The sequence below is a fragment of the Xyrauchen texanus genome, chromosome 37, assembly GCF_025860055.1.
Source record: "Xyrauchen texanus isolate HMW12.3.18 chromosome 37, RBS_HiC_50CHRs, whole genome shotgun sequence".
Taxonomy (NCBI): Eukaryota; Metazoa; Chordata; class Actinopteri; order Cypriniformes; family Catostomidae; genus Xyrauchen; species Xyrauchen texanus.
Genome location: NC_068312.1, coordinates 34808593 through 34833795, shown reverse-complemented (window position 1 = coordinate 34833795; position 25203 = coordinate 34808593). Strand labels below are relative to the sequence as shown.

Below are 25203 nucleotides of genomic sequence, written 5' to 3'. Positions count from 1 at the left end.
CACACACACACACACACACACACACACACAATGTTCTGATTTCAGGCAGCTTCTGCATTCTGAACCACTGTTATGAAACGCTGAATTAGACTATTGATGTTTCAGGACGACTTGTGAATCCCTATGTGTCCCTACATCAGTTTAATGCTCACTACGATTTACCACAATTACCTAAAATGATTCTTTGAAGGCCATCGTCATTGCATTGTTATAAAGAATGTTTATTTAAAATGACGCTTGTCTCTGAATCAATGTGGAACCAGTGTTCGATTTTTCATGCCCTCAGCCTATCCGTTGCCCTTAGACATAAGAGAGATTTTTGGCTACATATGTTGTCCAGATGTACAGGTAGTTATTGCCATGTTTCCCACATGGGACTGTTTTCTAACCATCCCCTGAATGATTTTCATGTGTATAAAGGTCTTGGGATGTGAGATAAAAGAGACACTTATCGTCTGGGGGTTAACAAAAGGCCAGTGATTATGTATAGGCTACAATGAAATCAGTTCTGGTCTTGATTGTGCCATCACGTGAGGGGTTTGGCTCATTTCACACAAAATGTGGCCACCATTTTCACCCTCATACCGGTTCCCTGGACTGTTAATCCAACAAGCTTAATTTACCTTGTTCATTTCTTTTTCAGTTTCATCTTAACAAACATTGATGCTTCCTTGTAGGCACTTGACACACGTATTTTGCAGAGAAAGAGTGCATTATCTAAAAAGCATTGCATGATTGAATGAGTTGTGGTTGCGTTAACGGCTCTCAAATGTGCGTTCTTCTGAAGTTCTGCCCATGCGGGCTCAACTTGTACTACAATACACTGACAGTATTTCCTGTGTTGCCATACAGTGGCACTGCAAGACCTGCAAGATCAGCAGCACAAAACATGCAGCGCAACTAGTGTATTCCGGTTCCTGAATTAATGACGCTTATGAGTCGGTTCTTTTGAATCTATCTCGCAAAACAAACAGCGCAAACAGTCAGATTCCTGAATGAATGACTCTTATGAGTCGGTTCTTTTGAATCTGTCTTGCGAAACAATCAGCGCAAACAGTCAGATTCCCGAATGCATGACTCTTATGAGTCGGTTCTTTTGAATCTACAGTGCAATATGTAGTGCAACTAGTGTATTCCGGTTCCCGAATGAATGTCTCTTATGAGTCGGTTCTTTTGAATCTATCTCGCAAAACAAACAGCGCAAACAGTCAGATTCCCGAATGAATGACTCTTATGAGTCGGTTCTTTTGAATCTATCTCACGAAACAATCAGCGCAAACAGTCAGATTCCTGAATGAATGACTCTTATGAGTCGGTTCTTTTGAATCTGTCTTGCGAAACAATCAGCGCAAACAGTCAGATTCCCGAATGCATGACTCTTATGAGTCGGTTCTTTTGAATCTATCTCGCAAAACAAACAGCGCAAACAGTCAGATTCCCGAATGAATGACTCTTATGAGTCGGATCTTTTGAATCTATCTCGCGAAACAAACAGCGCAAACAGTCAGATTCCCGAATGAATGACTCTTATGAGTCGGATCTTTTGAATCTATCTCGCGAAACAAACAGCGCAAACAGTCAGATTCCCGAATTAATGACGCTTATGAGTCGGTTCTTTTGAATCTATCTCACGAAACAATCAGCGCAAACAGTCAGATTCCTGAATGCATGACTCTTATGAGTCGGTTCTTTTGAATCTATCTCGCGAAACAAACAGCGCAAACAGTCAGATTCCCGAATTAATGACGCTTATGAGTCGGTTCTTTTGAATCTATCTCACGAAACAATCAGCGCAAACAGTCAGATTCCCGAATGCATGACTCTTATGAGTCGGTTCTTTTGAATCTACAGTGCAATATGTAGTGCAACCAGTGTATTCCGATTCCATATTAATCCAGTAAACTGCAAATTTGCCACAAATAAACAGTTTTTTTTGTGGCAAATTTGCAGTTTACTGGATTAATTAAACTGAATATGAAAATAACCTCAGGCTTTAGTGATGGCCGTTACAGTGTTACAGTGCCCAGTTGATTCTGGATCAGCAGAACTGGCCTAAGAAATACTACCCTCAGCATCTCTTTTGCCTAAACTTGTTACCTTGTGTAACTCTGCAGTACACTCCTGCCTTCTTAGCATATTATTCCCAGTCTTTAAAGAGCGAATGTAATGTTTGCATTAGGTTCAGGTGGAGATGGTGAAATGGGGAAGCTGGGTCATATGTTTGGGCCATCTGCTGTCTTCAGCCGCTCTGACTCCTCTCAGCTGGAGCTGTTGTTGCTGTCAGTCAAAGGAACTATGTACTCCACCCAGACTGCTGAGCTGAGAGGTACAAGGGTGGAGGCAGAACAGATCTTTGGATTTCTGCGAGGCATAGCAGAGAGCATCAAGGTGTGAACTTGAGATTCCTTTCAGGGCTCGTGGGAGAACCTGGACAGCAACAAGATTAAATGTAGAGCAAATGGAGACTTTTGGAGAGTTTTATGTCTCCTCAGATTTGTCTTCTGAGAAAAAGACCCCATTAATCTCACATGCTCCTTTAGTGTTTCAGCACTACCTCAAAATCATTTTATTAGTATTTTTTGTCTTATATCAAGATAAATTAGCTTGAAGCAAAATTGTGTAAGATATGAATTGTTTTCAGAGAATATGTTTTGAATTAAGGTTATTTTTGTCACCTCATTCTCATTTTTTTCTTGTTTGAGTATTAATTTTATTAAATGGATGGTTAACCCAAAAATGAAAATTCTCTCATAATTTACCCACCCTCATGCCATCCCAGATATGTATGACTTTTTCCCTCTGCAGAATACAAATAAAGATTTTTAGAAGAATTTCTCAGCTTTGTTGGTCCATACAATGCAAGTGAATGGTGACCAGAACTTTGAAGCACCAAAAAGCACATAAAGGCAGCATAAAAGTAATCTATACAACTTCAGTGGTTAAATCCATGTCTTCAGAATCAGTATTATTTGTGTGGTTGTGATTTTTATTTGTAACTTTTTCAAAAAGAACATTATTTGTTTCTCACCCACACATATCATATCAGTTCTGAAGTCATGGATTTAACCACTGGAGACATATGGATTACTTTTATGCTACCTTTATGTGATTTTATGGAGCTTCAAATGTCACCATTCACAAAGCTGAAATATTCATCTAAAAACCTTTGTTTCTGTTCTGCAGAAGAAAGAAAGTCATACAGATCTAAGATGGCATGAGGGTGATTAAATGGTGAGAGAATATTAATATTAGGGTGAACTAATATTAATTAGGGTGCACAGATTTTATCTGCATTTTGACACCAAAATCTGCAATCGACAATTATCTTATTTACAGTCAACTTTAGTTTTCCTAACATGTTTTAGCAGAATCATTTGAGACAAAATTGATACTTAAATGAGCCACTAACCAGTTGAGAACTCCATTAAGTCTTGTGAGCTATGAAAGAGCAACTTCTGAATCTCTTAAAAGCAAACCAGCAGTTGTAACCTCATGGTGCGTGATGTAGTGGAGGTAAACATTCGATGGCCCGTGTCTCCTTCATGAGCTGTGCCAAAAGTTCAGCATGACTGAAAGGTTCATTGACATAACCTGACCGGCACATAAAGGCCTATCTATACCTGATACATCCTTAAAGCAGAAACAAATGACTGCAGACCTTGTGGAATTTGGAAGGTGCTTTGCTTTCTTTTCATGGTTGTTTTTCATCTTTATTGTGGACGACATTCCAGTCTTTTGAGATGAAATGTAGTTTTTGGTACTTTTAATCTTGTTTCAGAGAGACCTGCTGGACATTAAACATAGAAACATGAGGTCAAGCCAATGTGACAAATATTGTTTACATTTCGAAAATAGGTTTGGGCCATTTTAATGGTGTTTTGGACCTGCAAAATATGTTGTCTACTGTTGAAGTGGAAACCTCAAAATCTCTAGGAATGTGTTGTAAACATGGACTTCTGTATCTGCCCTTTTCTATTTTGTTCTTGTTCTTTTGTTTGTTTATATTTGTTTTTAAAGGGTTAGCGCATCAAAAATTCTGACATCATTTATTCACAATCATGTTGTTCCAAACTAGTATGATTTACTTTCCTCCACTGAACACAAAAATACATTTTAGGCAGAATGATCATTCACTTTCATTTCCATAAATTTCATTCACTTCATGGAAAAAAGGGGTAATGAAAGTGAATGGTGACTGAGGCTAACATTCTGCTTAACATATTTTTTTCTGTTCCATGCAAGAAAGAAAGTCATACGTATGTGCATCAGGTGAAAGTTTAGACACACTCTGACTTCAGACCGATCATATTCTAGCCCTAAAAAGGCTAGATGAAGCACAACAAAATACCGTTTAACAGAAACCAGGTGTCTCGAGATGCGTTTTAAAGTGCTTTTTAACGTGACATGGCATCTAAAAAATAGTGCTCCTGCACGAGACACTGAGTAAACAAAAACAAAGTGAAACAAAGACTTTCGTCTTGCGTGTTTACATAGAAAAACAAATGGTAAACTGGATGGTTGCAAAAGTGTTCGTGTGAACAGCCCCTTACAGTAGGTGGTCTTTGGCTGTTGCGTCTTGCTCTCTTATCAGCATTTCTCAGATTAAGCAATGGGTTTGTCTGTAAAGGAGTTCAAGTTGGAAATGTATGTCTCGAGATTCTCGCATTCTGTTCCTGTCTGTTGTTCTCCGTCTGTTTGAACAGCCCCCGACCAGGGATCCCGAGCCGCTTTACCACAGAGTTCAGCTGAATACCACTGCTATCTGGGAATAAGTCTACCCTACATCCAGCTGTAAAAGCACTGTGTTATATCGCTGTTATTATGAAATGTAACATCATGTTAACACAGAACTGCCTATTGAAGCGTTTCCCCCCTCATTTTACTTTATGCACTTTAGTTTAAAATGTTTAGTTTTTTTTAACAGCCAGGAATGTTCTTTGCAATAATATAACACGGTACTGTATGGTTGTATGTATTCATTGTGCCCTCTTGTGGACTAAGGAAATAACATCAATTTAAAAAATCAGCTGACTTTAAAATTAGAATTTAATTCGAATTTAGAACATTTTTAAGGTACAAATTCGAATTTGGTTTCTCTGCCCAATTGACAGCCCTAGTATTGTTAGGGTGTTCTTAGTGGTTGCTTGGTGGTTGTTTACTGATTTAGGTCTATTGACTTGGGCCAGTACTGTAAGTAACACCTTAGCAACCACACAAAACACCCAAGCAAACCCCCCTAAAACCACATAGCAATGAGCTAAAAAATAATCAGAATGCTTAAGCAACATAGCAATGCCCTGGCAACCACCCAAAATACCCTTGCAAACATACTTGTAACCACATAGCAATGTGCTAAAAACCACTCAGAACGCTTAAGCAGCATAGCAACGCCCTGACAACTACCCAAACACACTCGTAGACATCCTAGAGACCACATAGCAACGTGCTAAAAAACACTTAGAAAGTTATAGAATCATAATAACACCCTGGCAAACTCCTAAAGATCCCCCTAGCAAACACAGTGCTAAAACAAACCCACTCTGAACGATTAAGCAGCATAGCAACACCCTGTCAACCAACCAAAATAACTTTGCAAATACCCCAACAACCACACAGCAATGTGCTAAATATATATAGAATGCTTAAGCGACATAGCAACGTCCTGGCATCCACCCAAAATACCCTTGCAAATACCCTAGCAACCACATAATAGCATGCTAAAACCACTCAGAATGCTTAAGCAGCACAGCAATGCCCTGGCTACCACCCGAAGCACCCTAGCAAACACAATGTGCTAAAAACCACTCTGAATGCTTAAGCAGCATAGCAACCAACCAAAATACCCTCGCAAATACCCTAGCAACCACATACAGTAGCGATGTGCTAAAAAACATTTAGAATGCTAAAGCAGCATAGTAACACCTTGGCAATCACCCAAAATCCCCTCGCAAACACCCAGGCAACCACATAACAACTTGCTAAAAACCACTTTGAATGCTTAAGCAGCATAACAACACCCTGGAAACCACATGTTTGAACATGTGCGATGTCGCATTAAAAATAACTTTAAAAGGCATCTCAAGACACCTGGTTTCTGTTAAACTGTATTTTGTTGTGTTTCATCTAGCCTTTTTAGGGCAAGAATGCGATCGGTCTGAAGTCATTGTCAGTGCTTGGCACACATCCAAAATTCGAATGTGCAGTTTTAGCATTTACATGTGAATATTTTTCTTAAATTCAACTATTATTATATAATATAGTTTAATATGAAACACCTACAAGCAACCACCTCCAACACCACCTAAACCACATAGCAACACACCAAAAACCTTCCACTACACCATAGCATCATAGCAACGCCTTGTCAACTACCCAAACCCCTGCTTTTGGCTCACGGTTTGAACCCGGCCTGTGTCATAGCTGGTGATGTGGATACTCAGATATGTCCACATATACCCATTAGTGCAGGATTAATTACCAGGATTATTTACCACAGAACTGTGGAGCAACGTCTATAAGATCCCACCGGGATGAGAGAGGTCATTTAGAGTCCAGGGAGCAAAAATATCTGCTGACCCCATCTCTTCAGTGTTTCTGCAAGAAGGAAAGTTTCAGTAGAAATTGTGTTTCCCAGTGGAGGCTATTCTGCAGTCATAAGAAAAAAGAAAATGCAGTTCGAATCTGAAATTGTTGATGTTATGTGAAATATCAAGCCCGAGTTTGCAAGCATCTGTCAAGAGAATCTCGCTGAGTAAACAAGAACAAGAAATATTGACGTATGATGATGTAGAATGACAAAGCTAGGGCTTAAATCTTGCCAAACAGCATTTCCTTACTCTTTTGAAATTAAAGCTTTTGACGCAAAACTCCCACCCATATCTAGGAATCAGAATATCATTAAGACTTGGAGGTGGGCTTTTTGACCTAGCAACCACATAGCAATGTGCTAACAACCATTCAGAACACCTTAGTATCATACAGTATCAACATGAGCATCATAGTGACAAATTTAGCAAGAGCAAAACAAGAACAAAAAAATTCAGAAAATATCGAAATCTAGCCAGTACTCCGAGTTAAGCTCCGTGTCCACATGTGTGGATGTGGTATTTTGGCTTTGCTATATGCAACGCATAATTTAAATGAATTAAAACCGACAACTCTACACGGTCATTCACGGGTTAAACGTCTGGCACACCTCGTCTCGTGACACAACAGTATGACGTTGATTTCCGGGAAGCGCTTCTATGGGCGCAGAGCCAACAAAAGTGCCTCTTGTAAGAAACCTCTACGTTTTTATTATTGAAATATATTTGGTTGTAAAGAGAAGCATCTCTAGTTTGGTTTGATATGCCACTTTAAAAAATCCATTCATTTTTCGCGCATCAGCGTGCTGATAAAGATGAAGTCCACATTTTAATATAAATATTGTTATATTTTATTTTATTAACTCTGTTCAATACAGTTATCATTAGTAAATTGCTAGGAAGGGTAGAGTCACATGTGGTAATGCCCTCGTGGTTGCGATTAGTGGTTCTTGCTCTCAATGGGGCGTGTGGTAAGTTGTGCATGGATTGCGGAGAGTAGTATGAGCCTCCACATGCTGTGAGTCTCTGCAGTGTCATGCACAACGAGTCATGTGATAAGATGTGCGGTCACAGAAGGGGAGGCAACTGAGACTTGTCCTTCACCACCCGGATTGAGGTGAGTAACCACGCCACCACAAGGCATTCCAAATTGGGAGAAAAAGGGGCTAAAATAACATTTAAAAAACATTAGTTGATCTATTCCTATATATTTACTGTGCATGTTCACATTGAGAATAAATGTATTCATGCAAATGCTGAAAAATTTTGCTTTCAGAAGCTTTATATGGAGGTAGAATGAAAATAAGGTGCATTTCAAACTGTTCTCAGACCAGTGCAGATAGACGGCACACTGGAGGTTAAATTAAGTCATTCACTAAATAGGGAGCAAGAGAACATCCTATAACATTTCTATTCAGCTAAGTGCATTCACTATTAAAATCCAGCCAAAACTTTCAGGCTGCAGGTGATGTTTGGACGACTCAACATGCTTGGCAGACATTGGACAATAATAGTCAGTACATAGATATAGAAAATCAGCTATAACGTCTCAAAAACATGAATAACCAACACTCCTGGACACATAATAAAATATTTCTATAGATTGGTATTACTTAAAATTTCACAACTTAGTCACGCTATCCACATATCTGGACATCAATTCTTTTGAAAAACTATTTGCTCCAGAATTATAATTTTTTTTTAAAGGTGCTATTAGTTAGAAATCAAAAAGGGAAATAGAAAATGTACACAGCAGTCATGCAGGGGTCTTAGGAGGTTAAAGGTACAGTAGCAAAAACAGCCTGGAAATGGTCAAGAAAAAAATAATGGAAAAGTAAAATTAAATCATGACTGGTTTTGGAGTTGTCCTACATTATAAGTGGACTTCAGGGACTGCTACTAAAGTGCAATGTGGCCCCTTTAAGTCTCATGCATTAGGCAACACTTAAAAAATAATAAGAGAGATGGTTAAGGAATGAATGTCGGGAAAAATTTACAGATTCTACGTGAACATCTGAACAGGACTGATAATACAGGCTCTGACACGAGAGAGAGGAATGCTGGCAAACCTCCTGAGAAACACAGACCATTTGTCCTGACATTTGGTAAATCTCAAACACACACACACATGCACGCACACACACATACACACGCACACACACAGAGACACTCAATGCAGAAAAATGTTGTCTGGTGTATATTTATATTTTCAAATTAATGCTGGCTTGCAAAATCTGCAAAAAAAAAAAAAAAAAGAAAGAAAGAAAGAAAGAAAGAAAGAAAGGATTGTCAGATTGCCTCAACATTTCTTGATGGTTTTTGTGAGATTCAACCCATAAAAATGGGGAAAATTACATTGCTGGACTTGTGCAGTTCATCAGTATCTCCATGAGTCAGATCACCAACAAGATCAGGACTCTTATCACATTCAAACTGACATCAGCGTGACTCCATTCGGTGAAACCCAACACAAGACAAACCAAGACAGGCAGAGACCTTGTGTTTCCTCTATCAACACACTTGTGTTTGTTTTACGTTGTGGGCACAATTAGGTCATGAAAACATACAGTACTTGCATTGTTCTGTTTTGATTAGAATGTGTGCCTTACTCTTCTTATATTATCTTATTTAAAAGAATAGTTTACAGAAACATTATCGACGCTTTTATCATGCCAAACCCTCACATTTTGTATTAAATGTAAAATAGCTTACACCATAAAAGTAGTCCACTAGACTCATGCGCTTTATTACATGTCTTCTAAAGTCATACGATAGTTTAGTGTGAGGAACAGACCAAAATTTATGTCGTTATGAACTGATAATCTTCAACTTATCCAAGATTTAAAAATAGTGTGTTGTGGCAACATGATCGCACAGGAAGTCGGCATGTTGTTTCTGAGAATTTCAGAACACTAGGATCGGCCACATTATGCTGACTCACTGGTAAACAACTTCCTTTTGTTTACACTTCCTTGTTGCGTGACCGGAAGCACGTTGAGTCAGCAGCGTTGCAGAACGCAATTACGTTCGCATGATCAGTGGCGGTTTTGGGGATGCATTTAATTTCTTTTTTATTTTCCACTTTTTCAACTAATTTGAAATGCCGAATTCCCATAGTGACTCGCCTCAATCCGGGTGGTGGAGGACAAGCCTCCGCATCTGAGACCATCAACCCACGCATCTTATCAGGTCTTATCACCTGGCTTGTTTAGCGCGTTGCCATGGAGACATGGCACGTGTGGAGGCTTCACGCCATCTCACCGCGGCATCCAAGCTCAACTCACCACGATTATAGCGACCGCAAGGAGGTTACACCATGTGACTCTACATCCCTAGCAACTGGGCCAATTTGGTTGCTTAGGTCACCTGGCTGGAGTCACTCAGCACACCCTAGGGAACTCCAGTGGTGGAAGCCAGCATCTTTACCTCTGAGCTACTCAGTGGGGTAATTTAAGTAAGTCCCATCCCATGTAAGAATCAAATGGATCTATTGATCTTTCTTTATAATAACAACCTGATACATTTTTTGAAGACACCCATCATTCACACCATCTCCGTGACAGAGCAGCTCTCGACCCATGTCATACAGCAGAGAGAATAACTACCTGTTGGACCTCTGCATTCTGTTGGTTGAGCATAAAAAACTACTTGGCATTAAAGCTGGAATCATTTGGATTTCTGGAGGTGGTTTTAGTTGGCGACAGGAAATGGGATTAGCTGCAGTTTTCAAAAATGCAGTCCTGTGGTTTTTGACCATTCTCCTCGTCTGCGGCTCCTTGTCTATGGCTGATCCCAGGAAATGACTCGTGCCCTGAGAGAGTGTTTTTTCATGGGAAGGTTTCTCTCTGTATTGTTGTTATAGGTCAGTCTGAGCCTCCCATTTTTGTTTCCCTCACTCACTTCCTGCTTCACAAGCCACTTCCTGCACATGCCGTTCAGAGTAACCATAGGCAAATCCATGTGAAAATGACAGGGGGAAATGCACTTTAAACTATCAGATGTGAATCAGACTTGGGTCAAACAAAGTTCTTGAAAAGTGAAAATAAACTGTGTAAACATGAGACCCTGAAATCGCAAAATTGATTAGCCACGCTAGCTAGTCATGCAAATTTTTGTTTCATCACTCTGTCTGAACATCTTACTCTCCAAAGGCGTAAAAACATATTCTATCTTCAAATGTGCGCATCTGAAAATGCTTTGCAATACCTCCATGATACTTTTGACCAGTCCTAGAAGAAAGAAATAAATGAGATCGCTTTAATTTCTCAATTTGTTCTAGTTAGAAATTAAATTAACTGGAGAACAAATGTAGACTTTTGCACAAGTGTCCTGCTCAGATTTGTCTTTTTCTGAGAAAAACACTCCAGTGATCTCATTTGTGCTTCAATCTCTTTCGACAGTTAATCAATTGTGGTTAATGATTGGTTAATAAATTTGGTGCTAATGTATTTACTGATATCACAGTGAATTAATAACTAGTAGATATCTATATTCATATCCTGCACGTGATTAAATGTCAAAATGCGATACACGTTTCTCCTCTAGAGTTTCAGAAGAAATCTCGACAATGAATCAAACTGTGTACAGATTTGCCAAATCAACAAAGCCTGCAATCAAACGTCAGAGATTTCAATATGAACGCAAATATTTTTCAACAAATAATTCCAAGACAAAATGATCTGAGCTATGCTTTAGTCATACTCTTACTGTATGTCAACAGTTGTCTAATTTTTGTCTATTTTTATTCCTCCTAGTGAAATTTAGGATTAAATTTAAAACAAATAATGATATTTAGAAATTAATTATTTCTCTTAATGAAACATCTGAGACAAATGTGGTATTCTTAAAGGGATAGTTCACACAAAAAAATAAAATTCTCAGCATTTACTTACCTCCTGGAATCCTAGATGTGTATGATTTTCTTTCTTCTGCAGAACAGAAATTATGATTTTTAGAAGAATATTTCAGCTCTGTTGGTCCTCACAATGCAAGTGAATGGGTGCCAACATTTTGAAGCTCCAAAATCAACATAAAGGCAGCTTAAAAGTAATCCATATGACTCCAGTGGTTAAATCCATGTATTCAGACATGATATGATAGGTGTAATTGATAGACAAATCAATATTTATATCCTTATTTACTATAAGTTCTCCTCCCTGCTCAATCAGTTTCCACTTTCACTTTCCAATTCTTTTTCTTTTTTTATGATAAAAAAATTACTTAAAAATGTATCTGTTTCTCACCTGCACCTATCATATCATGTCTGAAGACCTGGATTTAACCACTGGAGTCATATGGATTACTTTAATGCTCACTTTATGTTTATTTTGGAGCTTAAATATGTTGGCACCCATTCACTTCCATTGTGAGGACCAACAGAGCTGAAATATTCTTCTAAAAATCATAATTTGTGTTCTGCAGATAAAAGAAAATCATACACATCTGGGATACCAGGAGGGTGAGTAAATCATGAGATAATTTTTGGGTGAACTATCCCTTTAAATGAGACATAACTGAGAAATAATATCTTCAAGGCACATCTGTTCATCATGGCCCTTATGTGTGGATTTTCACTGGTGTCATTTGTGGTTTGTTTATGTTTTAGGGCATTGCATTTATGAAGCATTGAGCAGAAGCAGCACAGTGGCTCCCCCCTCAGGCCAGTTGCAGTACTGCAGCGCTGCCCAGCAACAGCAGCAAATCTACTTCATGGCCACAACTCCAAAACTCTGCAGTACGTATGACTGTTACAAGAAGGTGAGAAGGTGAGTGACATAGATTAACTTTTTACATGAGCTGATTCTCTGCATCTTCTGTTTAATAGACTTGTCATTGCCATGTTTTGTTTTATTTGTATTTCTCTGTAGGTAAACTGACAATCAAGAGGTGGCGAGGTGATACACAAGACGTATGACATGGAAGTCAAAAGTCATCTGATAACAGGCCCTGGTGAGCACCTCCATATGACTGTGTGTTTTAGAGTGCTGATTTGCACATTTTGGAATTTTAATGACCATTTTTGTGTTTCCTTCCAGCATTTTTATGTGAAATTCCAAAATTTGCATAAAAGCATGTGGATGTAAACCCAGCTACTGTTAATTTCAGCATCTCACACAGTGAGCACCAGTTTCTGAGACATTGTGCAAAATTATAAACAGTTCAACTTTTAAAAACACATTCCTGTTGATATGCAGAAAGGGTTCAACATTGATATCTGATCTCTGTTTCACAATAGCAATGCTCCAGAAACAGCAGTTTAGTTATTTGTGCCAGGAGTACAAATGAAAACATGCAATATCAAAACTGGACTTCATACCTTTGTTATGAGAACATGATCGCCAGATGAATCCAGCTCAACACACTTGGGTCAATTGTCCATGACAAGGGTTCATTGAAAAACATCCAATAGCACTTTCTGTCCATAAAAGTGATCAGTCTGGGAAATATTGATATATTCTCCATTGTTTACATGAGATCTCGCCTGAAAGAATTACCCTTCGTCATCGTTCTTCAACAAACTGCAATCTGAGCAGCATTCACGTTGTAAAACTGTTTATGATCTTATATATTAGAGTCCTGTAAACAAAACGAGCCATCTCCAATGTCTATTTTAAAAAATGTGGTGTAATTGTATTCATAATAGCCGAGCAGTGCAGTCAGATTTTGTGTCATCTTGAAAGGCAGAGCCTTCATTTTACTCTGTATGCTTCCAGCGATTTTACAGAGAAAAACGTTTGCAGGAACTTCACTTTTTTTTACTTCTTAGATCATCTTCAAATTTGAAGCATAACTTCTTTATACTTGTGGCTTTGAGAACATTGTATTTCTGGGTTGTCTTGGCACTTTTATTATTGTTTTTTAGATTAGAAATACATGTTCAGCTCAAAAATTTCCATTACTATTAACTTCAGCTTCTCTAACTTTAAAAAATAACAACATATATTCATTCTGAAACTTGAGATATAAAGCCCAAAGTGTCTTCTTTCAAAAAATACTACAACTGTGTCCATACTCCAAAGGGTCCAGTAAATACAACCATTTAACTTCAGGTATGGCATGTATCAACAGGTTAAGATCAGTTTTATTCCATTTCATTATGCATTCCATTTTTGAACACACAAGAAAAGACTGAGCTCACAAAGAACAATTTCCAGCCAATGAAATATATAAGAGCTAAATGTAACTAGATACAATTATATTCATAGTAGACATTTCCATGATTTTTCGATGTCTTAAAAAGATTTTGTTCCGTCATTTTAAAACTCCCTGATATTTCTCTGGGGTTTTGATTGTGGGAACCCTGATTTCAAGGTACACTACTGAATTCTGGGCTCTCTTTCAACATCTCTGATTGAAACATGAAACTGCAAGTTACTTGTGACAGTATTTTGTCAGTTGGGCTTCGGCACTGCTCATCATTATTGTGGGCTTGCTAGTGACTTGGAGTAAGTCAAGAACACAGTTTTGAACACTGATTTTTGATGTACTGTATTTTGTTCATTTTTAATGAAATATTTATACATATTGACATTAATTGAAATTAATACATAATGTGTGCGTGTGTGTGTGTGTGTGTGTGTGTGTGTGTGTGTGTGTGTGTGTGTGTGTGTGTGTCCACAGATCTGCAGGCTGGTATGGACAATAAGCAGCATGCAGAGCGAATGGTCGAGCTGCAGAAGAGACGCAGGAGTCTGCAGTCACTGCTCAACACTCGATTAGCAGAACTCAGATGCGTGTGTCTACAAGAGGCGGTCAGTGTCACACACACACACACACACACACACACGCACACATACTCCCTGGTGTCCTGGTCTGTTGTCACTGGCGAACAACTCAACGGTGATCTGCCAGATCATGTGACTCTGCAGAGATGCCGCCACATGTTCAAATAGTCTTTGCACATTCTTGCATCTCAATGTGCTGCTATGTGCTATTTCATGTATTTTTTATTATAGAAGTCTTCTTAAAGGGATAGCCCCCCCCCCCCACACACACACACACACATTTTTTTATTTTTTATTTCTTATTTCTGTCATCTTTATTTACTCAACTGTCATGTTGTTCTAAACCTGTATGATTTTTGGACACAAAAGTTATGCAGAATGTTAGTCTCAGTCACCATTCACATTATTGAATCTTTTTTCCATACAATGAAAATGAATGGTGACTGAGACTAACATTCTGCCTAACATGGAAGAAACTAAGTCATAGGTAGCATGGCAAAAACAGAAATGGTGGATCATTATTAAATTATGAAATGATGACTGTTTTTGATATAATAATTATTATTATATGAAAAGAATTATAATTTTATAACATATATGTTATACATGGACATAATATATTTTACCATTATAAATGGGCTTATAATGAACTATAAGAATAGTATGTCAGAAAAGGATATTGCTTTAAAATATTTTTACAACTTTTTGAATATTAAAAAATTGAGAAAATATATAGCGTATCATTTTTATATTATAAATGACAACATTATAAATGGTCTATATAATATACTACAAAAATATTATGTCAAAAAGGAAATGGCTTTTATTAAAAAAAATATAAAAATGTATAAAGTATGATTTTTATATTATAAATTATAAAGGGATTTATAATTAAAAAAAAAGGGATTTATAATATACTAATATAACAGTATGTGAAAAAAGATATGATTTTGAATATTAAATTATATAAAGCTTTTATGTTTAAATTTAAATTCTAACATTATAAAAATTAATATAATACAAAAATAGTAAGTCAAAAAAGGATTTGGCTTCTGTAAAATATTAAATATATCAATTTTTTATATACAAAAAATATAAAGAATTTGTTATTTTTATTGGATAATTTATAACATTATGAAAGGGCTTTTAATATGCTACAACATTTGAATATCAAAAAAGTAAATGTCTGTTTAGCTGCTGTAAAATATGCTTGTTAATGTTTGTTTTTCATTATTTTGACAGGAACTGACAGGAGAAGTTCCTCACGAATTTCCTCTTGAAACAGGAGAGAAGCCCCCTCTCTTGCGCCGCAAAGTTGGTTTGTCCCACAATGGTTCCAAACAGAACACGAAAAATGAGGTGTGTGGATTTAAGATGATACTGGGACATTAATGGGGTACTGAATACATTAGAGATAAATATTATGTGTTACCTAATGTTTTTACGGGTTTAGGAAGAGGACTCCTCACAGCGCAAGACAAAGAAAACTCTGTTCAGTGGCGCCCTCCGCAGGCATGTCGATTCAGAACAGCATCCTCAGCATGGCAAAAGAACTGTTCATAGAGGATGCCACACGGGTGGGTTTTAAAAACTACAGAGATAGACCAACAAACCATTTTTTGCCCAAAATATGTATTTAGGTAGTTGACATATAACATAACCTTTTTTAGGTTTCAAATTTGTTCATACAATGTCCCAAGTGTATTTGGATACTTATGTTACACTTAAAACTATCTGAATGTAATTTCAATAACTGTATGGGGATTAATGGAAAGGAGGAGACGAGAACCGGCTTGACCATATAAATAGTTTAATATAAAACTCAACCTAAAGACAAACACACACAAACTGGTGTTGGACAGCGGTCCGTAAATCTCTCTCTCTGTCGCACTGCCGTCTATGGTTGGCCCTTATCCCCCTCGATGTCTAATTAGCCTGCTTAGGGGCCGGGTGTATGGAATCACGACCCGGCCCCACCCTCCGCCCTGCCACATTCCTCCCTCATCCTCTCAGGCCGGGGAGCACCCGGGATGACGTACAACCCCCCCCCACTCTCTTTACCTGGGTAGGGGCGTGCCTTCCTCCCCGTCTGCCGGCAGGTCATCCCCATCTACCTTGATGAGGGAACGGACAAGGTGACGGAAACAAAAACAATATGACGCCATAATGGTGATCGTGCCAAATTAACAAAACATGAAAAAAAAAGTGAGGGAAAGGCCAACACGGAGCGGCAGTAAGAGAGAGAGAGAGAGAGAAAAACACTTACTCGCCGGTTCTCCGATACGCAGTAGCTTGGTCCTCGGCCACTCTTCCACCATCTAATGGATGACAGCCGCGCATTCCCGGGCGGATCGGAGGCAGTCCTCCAGCCCCTGGCAGACGGAATGCCCTGCAGCGTTTTTGGTGGATGGTAGGGGTCTCCCCCGCCCCTGGCAGCGGTAACCGTTCCAGGCGGATGGTTGGGAGCCCCTCCTCCCCTCGCGGTCGCCGGCCGTTCCTCAGTTTTCAGGCGTCCGGGCTCCTCCGTTCTCTGGTGGATGGCTGCGAGAACTCCACTACGGCGCATCCCTCCTCCTTCCCGGGTTTCGGCACCAGTGTAAAGGGATTAATGGAAAGGAGGAGGCGAGAACCAGCTTGACCATATGAATAATAGTTTAATATAAAACTCAACCTAAAAGACAAACACACAAACTGGTGTCGGACAGCTGTCTGTAAATCTCTCTCTCTTTCGCACTGCCATCTTCGGTCGGCCCTTATCCCTCTCGAGGGCTAATTAGTCTGATTAGGGGCCGGGTGTGTGGAATCATGACCCAGCCCCACCCTCCGCCCTGCCACAATAACAAAATGTCATACCAGATGGCATCTGGTTTAAAGACAGATAACACAACTTCTCACAAAAAGAAGTTTGTTAAATATTGGTCAAAATGTAGACAAGAAGTATTTGGACACTTTGTGCTTGTCCAACGTACACATGTGGTTACTCTGCTAGGACACCTGTGTAAACTTGAGGGGAACTGCAACACCTGGTTAAAAGCCATTGCAAAAATGGTTCCAAAAAGTGAAGTTTGTTCTGAGAAAAGTTCCAGTATTATTTGTTTGCAAATACAAGTGCAATGGCATACATCCATTTTTAAGTGTTGCTCAAGTGTCCAAATAGTCTACCTTTGGGGGCAACTGTATGCATGAGTGGGAAAAGCTGTGTTAACAAAGATCAAACAGACCTATTGATTATAGATTAGACTGAGCTGAACTGATAAAGGTCAAACTGAACTACGCTGAGCTAACAGAGGTTATGCTGTGCAAAGTTAACATAGATCGAACTGAAGTATTATTACTGTGCTTTTTTTCTTGCATCACAGTGATCATGTAGATAACAAAGATTAGACTGATGTCAAGTGTAACATATCAGAGATGCCTCTGCACTAACGCAAATTAGTCTTCAGTAAATTACCTGATCAGACTTGGCGGTAAAGTGTGAGATATAGGACATGGAGGGGTTTACAATGGATCAGACTGGTTTTGACTCACGCAGAATGGGGATCTGGCTCAAATGTGGGAATAATTGAATGTGTTTGTGTGTTTGCGGCATACATTTAGAAGAGAGAGTTATCAAACACACTGTATACAGTACATGTGCACAAACAGTCCAGCTTAGATGAGACACGTGAGACGTGTTTGTTGTGCGACAGGAAGTGTTGAGCAACTGGCCTGTTTCCTTCTATTATTAATAAAATGATGACACTGGCTCAGTGAAAATAAGCACACACAAGTTTCTGTAGCTAATCTAAATGAAGACATATTCATACTTATTTTCCCCCATAATTTGCAAATAAATTCATAAAAAATCCTACAATGTGATTTTCTGGATTTTTTTTTCTCATTTTGTCTCTCATAGTTGAAGTGTACCTTTGATGAAAATTAAAAGCCTCTCTCATCTTTTTAAGTGGGAGAACTTGCACAATTGGTGGCTGAATAAATACTTTTTGCCCCACTGTATATATATTCAGATTTACAACTATTAAGAATCCATACATTCTTACATTTAATGACTTGAACAACAATAAAACTGCAGCCATAAATAACAGCGTGGACCCAGAACATTGTGTTTCTGTGAATGGACTTTATGTAATGTGTGTGTCAGTTTGGTTGCATAACACATAACTCTTTATATCCACAGATAACACGGTGAAGTCCGAGAGCAGCTCCACATCTGATTCAACCAATCAGGACACTGGTAAGTTACAAAACAGATCAGTGATTGACATTAGCATGATAATGAATGTGAGACAATGAGATAAGAAGCATTGTTAGAATGATGGGCTGAGTTTAGTGGACAGAGGGTCTCAGCAGGGGTCATTACTGTCTTCACATCAATGAGTCAAGAAGCCCATTATTAACACTCTCTAAACTTATCCTCTCCCCGTGGCACTCTTGCTCTCTCACGCTTCCTCACAGTCACTTTCTCTAAATTTTTTGTTTGGTAAAAGTGGTAAATGGTCCACCTATTTTTAACCTTAGAGGTTACCAAAGCGCTTTACACTGTGTCGGAGGCAGTGGTGGCTCAGTGGTAGAGGCTCAGGGTTACTGAACAGAAGGTCGGGGGTTCAAGCCCCAGCACCACCAAGATGCCACTGTTGGGCCCTTGAGCAAGGCACTTAACTCCAGGTTGCTCTGGGGGGATTGTCCCTGTAATAAGTGCACTGTAAGTCGCTTTGGATAAAAGCGTCTGCCAAATGCATAAATGTAAATGTAAATGTGTCCCATTCACCTATTCACACTCACACTCATAGACCAATGTGGCAGAGCTGCCATGCAAGGCACTAGAGTCGTGTGGGCTGGGAATCGAACTGCCAATCCTGCGATTAGTGGCTGACCCGCTCTACAACCTGAGCCACAGCCGCCCCAAAGTGTTTCTAAAGTGCTTCATTGGTATGACTGTTTTGCATGCAATATAAATGTAAATAAAACACAAAACAAATACAGTGGTGGCAGGAAGTTTCTTCAAGGGTGTGTGTCCGTGTCCTCCACTGGTGCTTTTTGGAGAAGGGCTAAGCATATATAAAGTAAAACAAATCCTAGGCGCTCACATGTCATCAAATCAGAGTAAAGTCAGACATGGTATATTGCACACAGGAATACTAAAAATAAAAAATTAATATTCAAATAGTTAATGTATCCAGAGAGTATTAAGACAAAAACATAATGAAAGAACCACAAAAATGAAAATGAATATACAAACTTTGATGCAGCGAGAACCAGCAGATGGAAATGACTTCAATAAATCAGATGATTTGATGAAGGAATAAAAACTTTAATTTGTAAAATTTAATATTAAATGTTTGATTATAAATGTTAAGTAGATACTATATCCTAAGGATATATCCAAGGACTAAGTTCTGGAATAAACCTAACAACACAAAGTCTTCTCTTTATCTAATGAACTAAGTAAGTAAATGAGAAAAAGTTAAAGGACAGAATGAGTCAAGATAAGGCCTCAAAGTTGAAGATCAGATACGAAGAGCTGTAGAGAAGAGGTGTTAGTCTGACACCCAGATATTCATTAAAGGTGCAATATGTAACAATTTTCATGTAATATTCACCTTTCTTTTGCCAATGTGTGAACGACTTGTAACACAACTTCCTAGGTTGCATATTAAAGCCTGTAGACTGATTTTCATATGAAGGGAGCAGGTTGCTTTTGCCAGGAAAATCCAAAGCATTGTGACATTTATGCGCACTCCTGAGAGCCTTGCCTCAGACAGTTGCTTCTCTTCCACTATTATACAGCGATAACTGTCTGCAACTCTAGGTAACTTTATCTTAGAGATGGAATCAAGCAAACGTCCGGCTCCCAACACAACACCGACTCCTACACAAACTCGGAGTAAGCCAAAAAAAAAACATTTATCTACTGAATCCCGTCTGGCTAAGTGGGAACATGATTGTGGTCGAGCGAAAACTAGAGAGAACATCGGCAGGGCATTTGATTCCTGGAGGGACCTTCGTTCGGTTTTGGGGATCAAAACCGACCCTGAATTGGCGTTTTTCTTATTGGACAGGTAAGCTTACATGACTGCAAAGCATGTGAAATATAGTGCCATAAGGATTGATCTGTGTAATTTTAGCTAACTTGATCTTGCCTGCTAACGCTGACGATTTGCAAGCTACCTTGCTTCGTAACTTTCAAATAATTTAAACGATCTTCTCTTTATACTAAAAGTCAGGTTAATCTGTAATTATTCAGCAAGGTAAACTACAATAACACATGAAATGAATGCTAGACAATGTTCAAGATAATGTAAAAATTCATTAGTGCAACAGAAAATATATACAATCTATTATTATAAAACATAAGCGCATCAATATATCAAAAGGAGAGTTGTGATGGAATCACATCAATACTGAATTGTGTCACATATTTATAATGTACAGTCTATTTTAATAACAGCTACTGTCATCCACCAAATTTAACTAACAGCTATTGATAAAGCTAGCTAGCTAGCTAACACCGACATAGGCTATTGTATAAATGCAGTAAATGTATCATGCAAAGAAAAGTGATTGCTTCAAACTACAGTCTTGCTTTGTCAGAGATGTATCCACACTTTGTTTTAGCCCTGTTCCACCACTGGAGAGTCAAATATAATATACAGTCTCAAAGATTGTAGTAAAACAATCATAACTGTGTAATTTTAATTATGCTACCTCATCTGTCAGCATGATGCTGGTGAATCACTTTCAGCCTCTTGGTACGTTACGTCATTGTTTTGGCCGATGCTAATGTCTCTATGGAGTGTGTGCATGAGCGCGAGCATGAGCAACAGGTCGCTGGCTGCAGTTCATTTAATGGCCACAGGTGTCATTAATAACAAGAGTTTCTGAATCTTACATACTGCACCTTTAAGTTCTTTATACCCTCTTGAGACTGTGCCAGAAAGCACTTCCTTTTTAGGGACAGAAAGTTTTGCACGATGTTAAGCTGTAATTCAAGATGTCAGGTCATATTGTTATGACCCATTGAAGTGCGAAAACTGCGGTTGAGTAGAAGAGGTAAACTACAGACTCGCTCATACATACAGTATATCTTTGCAAAGTGCTTGTAAATGTCCTGATCACAGCAAGATATGAACACTAGTTGTGTCCTACACAAATACTGCATTAATAGACCTTGTCTGTGCATTACTTGAAACAATAATAAAACCATAAACTATGCTCTCTTCAGCTCTGATGCCTTATAAGTTCAAAAGGTAACATAAACCCATTTACAAGAGCATTCAAATAGAATGAGGTAATGTACTAACATACAGGTTGAGCATATAAGGAATACTTCTGGTAACATGAATGTATGGACACTTGAACACAAAGTTGAATATATAAGGAATACATTGAGCAGGAATATAATGATAGTTGTACAGTGATAATATGAATGAATGTAAAGTACATGGATGTGAATACTGTATATGATTATGATTGCATAACCTTGGTATAATATTGGTTATAATTGATTTCAAGCATAATATCAATAAGCAAAAATATACATATAGAAAAGAGTAGCCATATGCATCACACAAATTATATTGATTTGTGCCTGTACTTCCTTGTCTTCAGCCTGGGTGTTTTAAATTGTCATTAGCCAATGAATGAAGGACATGTGGCAGACACATGATTGCCACATTTTGTTTGTTGTAGTTTACACCCTGATGACAGCTCTTTAGCTGCAAGGCATCAGTGGTAGTTTTAAATGTTGGCCAATTATTAATAAAGTTTTTTATATATATATACCATACCCCCACATAAGTGCCTTTTACCATAAAATACAATTTAAAAAGTGAAATAAAATAAACATTTTAAACACAAAGTAAATGTTGAGAAAACTCCTTGGAAAGTTATGAAATAAGTTTTTTGTGTTTCCTCAGTTTTAAACCAAAGTACTTTATAAAACTATTTAAACTACTGTTTATTTTTGCACTGGAAAAATAAATCATTAAAACGGGTAAAACTTACAATAATGAAATAGGTAACACTTTACAATGAGGTTCTGTATGTTAACATGAAAGAACAAAACTTTTACAGCATTTCTTAGTAAATCTTAGTTAATGTTCATTTCAACATATATTAACTAATACATTTTTTAATTAAAAAGTTAATGAATTTAACCTGATTGTAAAGTGTTACTTTTAATGTATTAGACATTATGAAATGAAATGAAATGATTTTTACAGCATTTATTAATCTTGGTTAATATTAATTTATCAAAATACTTTTGTTCATTGTTTTTTATGTTATATTGCATTAATTTAACTAATATTAATGAATGCAGCTTTGCTAAAAATGTAAAAGTATATGTAGAAATGAACATTTACCAAGATTATTTAATGTTGTAAATCATTTTATTCACATTGTTGGTTTGTGACATGTTATTTCATAATATATTAACTCATGTTAACATATTCAAAAACTGATTTGCTGGCACATCATCATTAACATATTCAAATAAATAGCTTATACTCAGAATGTATATATTTATAAATGTTTTAGCTTTACTTAATTTTCATTAATGTGTACAACACAAAATGTAAAATTTAAGGTGAACTTATTATGAACTATTATACCCCCTTTTAGATGTAATATAAGTCTCAGGTGTCCCCAGAATGTGTCTGTGAAGTTCCATCCATCCATCCATCTTCAACCGCTTATCCGAAGTCGGGTCGCGGGGGCAGCTGCTCCAGCAGGGGGCCCCAAACTTCCCTATCCCGAGCCACATTAACCAACTCTGACTGGGGGACCCCAAGGCATTCCCAGGCCAGTTTGGAGATGTAATCTCTCCACCTAATCCTGGGTCTTCCCCGAGGCCTCCTCCCAGCTGGACGTGCCTGAAACACCTCCCTAGGGAGGCGGCCAGGGGGCATCCTTACCAGATGCCCAAACCACCTCAACTGACTCCTTTCAACGCAAAGGAGCAGCGGCTCTACTCCGAGCTCCTCGCGGATGACTGAGCTCCTTACCCTATCTCTAAGGGAGAAGCCCGCCACCCTTCCGAGGAAGCCCATTTCGGCCGCTTGTACTCGCGACCTAGTTCTTTCGGTCATGACCCAACCTTCATGACCATAGGTCTGTGAAGTTTCAGCTCAAAATTCCCCACGGATCATTTATTATACCATGTTGTAAATGCCTCTTTTTGGGTGGAATCAAAAACACGCTGTTTTGTGTGTGTCTCCTTAAATGCAAATGAGCTGCTGCTCCCCGCCCCAACATAGCAACATACAATCAGACACAATGGTAACTTTAGCTGCATTAGTCGTGGAATCAGCTAAAAAGCACATTAGGAAAGGCGATTTGCAAACATTCTCAAAATATAACGTGTGATACTCACATCTTCAGGATATAAAGCTGGTACTGATCCATGCCTCTAGAATCAAATTAATTGAAAATCCTGCTTTATATTGTCACTCATTCACAAAATAGTCTGGTATTAAATGATTTGCACAAACATACACACATTTTTGTATGTTTGGGGGCACATTTCCTTCAAAAACAAAACTTTTCGTGCAAATTCACCATAACAGGACACATTTTTTAAGCATTCTCAGCAATTGTAATTGTTCTCAATATTTTAGGTAACTGATTTGTTTGTTCACTAGATCCTAAATGTCTTCTATAGCCAGTAAACTCCTCTCACAGCACATGTAGATCTCCTTTTCAGCAAAAAGTCAACTGTGCATCAATATGTTTAAATTATGCTTTTTTTGGTAAGACTCTTTCTTTCTGTCTCTCTCTTTCTATCAGAAGAAACCTCTGACAGCCTGTCACCCCGGCTGGTCTTGGGGAGTCCAGACAGCAGGTTTTCTCGCAAACTCTCCCCATTGGAGATCTACTACGAGATTAAAACCCGGCGCAACTCTGTGGCCAGCTCAGCCAGGTACACGCTGCAGAATTCCCTCCCAAGCTCAATTTGTGAAAGTGGAAACGGATGTTTTTTCCACCCAATTTAGATCCAAAGCTGAATCGGCATTCATTAGCTGGCTTGCAGTTAAGTCATTTAGATGGGAAAATGGTTGATGTGGTTTTGTATTTAAAAGCTGATTTCAGAATAGAGGCACTGTGCTACTAAACAATATTTAAGCAAGTATGAAAACCAATCAGCATCCAGGACCAGAACTATCAATTTCTTAAAATGATATTATGCAAAATACAGGTACAAGAGAAAGCAGGTTTGTTTAAGGTGTATTAGATTCATAGCAAGAAGTCTTAATTCACTTTTATTTCGCTCCCAGCCCCAGTCACACTCTTCCAAGGTGTGTGTCCAATTTGGAAGGTAGAAGTGTACCAGCAACTCCACTCCTGTCCCGGAACGGAATAACAGGAGTCCATATCAGGTTTTCAAACATACGCATGCACAAGCAAGCACAACTGCTGAGTCAATCACTCAGGGCCCTGTTCATTGTTATCAGAGCCAAAGAGACACTTAGCTAATGGTTTATGTTACAGTTAAAAAAGCCATGAATTGATAATGCCACAAACATTTTGATTAAATTACTTATTTAATAAAGTAATGGATGCACTTGAATGTTGAGCGTAAAGACCCATTATTCCCTACACAATCCAATTACATGTACTGAGTAACTTGTTGTGCCACAGAGACACTGCAAGCACATAGACTTATGAACTAAAATTAAGCTATGAAAACACACACCAAAGTCAGTATAATGTTGCTCCCAAATTTATTTAAAAAAGTGACATCTCAAGCATCATGCTTTTCGTCAGACTTATGCCTCTTAAACACTACACGACTTGCAAAGACGTCAGATTCTGGTACCGTTCATATTACACAACTGTCTGTCTTGTCACTGAAGTCGTAGCGTTTTCAAAGTACACGAGGATCGGCGACAGGGGTG

The 25203-nt window shown here is 38.3% G+C and overlaps 1 protein-coding gene across 2 annotated transcripts in view; it reads left to right on the top strand.

The window, feature by feature from the left end:
- Positions 1-25203, top strand: part of LOC127631029 (coiled-coil domain-containing protein 120-like) — a 44311-nt gene that overhangs the window by 10520 nt on the left and 8588 nt on the right. For both annotated transcript variants that reach the window (XM_052108972.1, XM_052108973.1), the window contains exons 2-9: positions 12190-12349; positions 12452-12533; positions 14205-14335; positions 15551-15667; positions 15762-15885; positions 18486-18542; positions 24095-24227; positions 24583-24684. In XM_052108972.1, coding sequence (XP_051964932.1) covers positions 12500-12533; positions 14205-14335; positions 15551-15667; positions 15762-15885; positions 18486-18542; positions 24095-24227; positions 24583-24684 — 698 coding nt within the window. In that variant the 5' untranslated portion in view covers positions 12190-12349; positions 12452-12499. The remainder of the gene's footprint in view (positions 1-12189; positions 12350-12451; positions 12534-14204; positions 14336-15550; positions 15668-15761; positions 15886-18485; positions 18543-24094; positions 24228-24582; positions 24685-25203) is intronic.